The sequence below is a fragment of the Brassica oleracea genome, chromosome C2 (genome assembly GCF_000695525.1).
Source record: "Brassica oleracea var. oleracea cultivar TO1000 chromosome C2, BOL, whole genome shotgun sequence".
Classification (NCBI taxonomy): Eukaryota; Viridiplantae; Streptophyta; class Magnoliopsida; order Brassicales; family Brassicaceae; genus Brassica; species Brassica oleracea.
In genome coordinates, this window is record NC_027749.1 from 15,074,919 (window position 1) to 15,078,307 (window position 3,389).

General features: G+C 41.4%; 1 protein-coding gene across 1 annotated transcript; it reads left to right on the top strand.

The window, feature by feature from the left end:
- The first annotated feature begins 1,075 nt into the window (after positions 1 to 1,075).
- On the top strand, positions 1,076 to 2,127 carry LOC106323538. Its single transcript, XM_013761643.1, has 3 exons — positions 1,076 to 1,174; positions 1,267 to 1,666; positions 1,856 to 2,127. The coding sequence occupies exons 1-3, from the start codon at positions 1,076 to 1,078 to the stop codon at positions 2,125 to 2,127; spliced, it is 771 nt and encodes a 256-aa protein (XP_013617097.1).
- Positions 2,128 to 3,389: the final 1,262 nt, after the last annotated feature.

Here is a 3,389-nt window from a genome sequence, read left to right on the forward strand (position 1 = left end):
TCATAACTTCCATGTAATCCGTTTGTCCATCACAGTCCAGTTTTCGAGGGAAAACAACGTTCCATAGCTCGAATTTTCCTCTCTTGCATCATGTATGTTCATTTTTTTTTTTTTTTTGCAACTGATTTTATGTATGTTCATTTTTATATCGTAAATTTCGTACAATATCATAACATCATCATATCATATCGTACATATTGTACCTTATTATATCATCATCATATCTTACATGTTCACAATAATTTTAATTATTATTATTATTATTATACTATTATTTAAGAAGTGTTTTTGCTTGTATGTGACGTTGTCCATGATTTTAGGAAATTTTGATTATTTGTCATGTTTTCAATAATTTAATTAATAGTTTTGCTTATTTGTTATATTTTTAATTACTTTAAGCTAAATCATTAGTCTTAACAATCTATATATCCTGTCTCTTTTTGGCTCCCTCTTTTGGGCTATTTTCTCTCTAATTGATTTTAGTACCCTTTTAAAACTAAGAAGAGCTTTTGGCTAAAAAAATGTGATCATTAAAGAATTCTACCGGTTTATTGACTTTTGTTACATTTTCACTGAAAATCTTATCCTTCACCCTCGTTTTTCACTAAAACACTGTTTGACTTTAAACTTCTGGGTAAAAAACTAGGGTTTCAAAATCTCACGATGTCTTCAAGTCTTGACAAAGCTTTGTTGGAGATGACTCTGGAAGAAGAAGATGATGAACCGTACAACCTTCCGGATCTACCTGAGTTTCGGTCAACAAAGCGTAACGAGCTCAGCCTCGCCGGTCGTCTACTCAACCCCCAATACCAAAAAAATGGCAGACCTAATCCGTGAGATGCCGAGGAAGTGGCAGCTCTATGACATAGTAAGAGGAGTTGCTCTCTCGAAAGAGAGATTTCAGTTCATTTTTAAATATGAACAAGATCTGGAGGAGATCCTGAATCGAGGTGCTCATACCTTTGAGTACTGGTCGATCGCAGTGGAGAGATGGGTCGAGAATCAACCACCGACTTATCTACAATAACTCACGCTCTGGGTCCAGATGCGCAATGTACCCGTCAACCACTACACAATGAAAGCTCTAATGGCGCTGGGAGAGTTTGCAGGTCAGGTGATTGTGGTAGCTTTTGACCTAGACAAACCGCAGATTAATGATTATGTCAGAGTCCAGGTTCTTTTCGACATAGCCAAAGCACTTCGACGGTCGAAAACAGTCAACTTGCCGGGTGGTGGTTCGGTGAACACACTCTATGATTATGAAAGGATTCAGAAGCGTTGTTATCCCTGCAAAGGCTAACGCACGAGCGTGAAGTGTGTCCTATCCTGAGAATGCAGAACGCGAAGAAGGCAGAGGCGGCTGTAGTGTCGACAGGGGATATGAAAAGGGCTGAGAAAAAGATTCTTGAGGATGACCCGCTATTTGGAGTGGTAGCAGAGTCACAGGTGGGAACTTTGCTAGGTACTAGTAGAGAGAAAATTGCCCCCGAAATTCTTGAAGGGATGAGGCAGTATCTTACAGTGGTAGAGGGTCCTGAGAAGGTAGCTCGCAAGGAAAGAATCAAGAGATCTTTGATGGATTTGGAGAATGATCCACTGGGCCAGAAGACGTTTCTGAGACTAGAACCAGCTCATATCGTCACTACCAAGCTGGATAAACAAAAAGGTTAGGTTTTTGACTTCTAACACCAAGAACAGGAAGGTCGATCAGTCAAGGCTAGGCTAGGAGGAAAGCTCATGGCTGGAGCGATCCAAGCGGAGATGTCTACTTGCTCTCTACCCAAGGAGTTCTCATTGGCTTATGATCCAAGGAATTTTTAAGTCTCGGGTTCAACTGAATTTGTTTTTCATGGAGGTTTTACGGGTTATGGGCTTTGTGTCTCTGACATAAGCTCTTCCGGGACCAAAATGAAAAGCTCCACACCGAGGAAGAGACCTGGAACTTACAAGAGAAAGGTGCAAGCAAAGAACAAAAAGAATGCTTCCAAAGTGGAAGGGAAGCAAGTGATGGAGGAAAAAGCTGGTGATGGAAAGAGGAAGGCAAAGGATGATGTGGAGACATCTCAACATTCTGCTTGGTTAAAGAAACCAGAGGTGGTCCCAAGTGAGGGACCGTCCAATATTTAAATGGCGTTGCTTAGTTGGAATTGCCAAGGCCTGGGCCGTGCACAGGATTTGGTGATTCCCAGACTGAGGGAACTCCGGAAGGAGCATTTCCCTGATGTTCTATTTTTAATGGAGACTAAAAATCAGAGAGACGTGTTGGAATATTTGCGTGTTTGGCTGGGTTATGACAGAATAGTAACGGTTGCTCCGAGAGGTTATAGTGGAGGACTTGCTTTGATGTGGAAGAACTCAGTGAATGTAGATATTAAGTTCATTGACAAGAACCTTATTGACTTTGCGGTGCGATCGGGGGTGTACAATTATTTTGTTTCTTGTATATATGGTGCTCCGGAAAGGGAAGGAAGGCCGAAGATTTGAGAAAGAATCACAAGGATTGGTATTCACAGAAAAGAAGCTTGGTGCATCCTTGGTGATTTTAATGAGATCAGAAATAATGGAGAAAAAGTGAGTGGCCCGAGAAGGAGTGAAGAATCTTTTGTGCCTTTTAATAATATGCTGGAGCTGTGTGAGCTTGTTGAGTTGCAGAGTTTCGGTGATAGCTTCACTTGGGGGGAATAAGAGGCACTCCTTCGATCCACAATAAGCTGGACAGGGCGTTTGGGAACAAAAATTGGTTCAATATGGTTCCAGCCTCTAATCAATCCTTTCTGGATAAAAGAGGCTCAGATCATAGACCTGTACTGGTCAGATTGGTGTCATCTCCGGAAACCTTCAGAGGCTGCTTCAGATTTGATGCTAGATTTTTGAACAAGCCAATGGTGAAAGAAGAGATAAAAAAAGCTTGGCTTACAAATCATCTTTTCTTTGGTGCATCAGTCTCTGATAGACTGAAGAGATGTAGGAAAGCCCCAAGTACTTGGAAAAAGACCAGATTTTTAAATTCGCGAGACAACATTGTTCTGATTCAGATTGAATTGGAGAAAGAACAATCTTCTAGAGCTCTGTCGACTGTGCGGATTGACTACCTGAAGAGAGAACTTGTGAAAGCCTATAGAGAAGATGAGAAATTTTGGAGGCAAAGATGTAAGGAGAAGTGGAGTTCTAAGGGTGACAGGAACACCAAGTTTTTTCATGCTTCGGTCAAGGCAAACAGAGCACGAAAGCATATAACCAAGCTAAATGACAGGAGTGGAAGAGCACAGTTCTCTGAGGCAGCTAAAGGAGAAGTAGCTTCTCAGTATTTTCAGGAACTCTTCAGGTCTTTGAACCCTGACACTTTTGACGACTTCTTCCATGGCTTCAGGACAAGAATCGCGCAATCG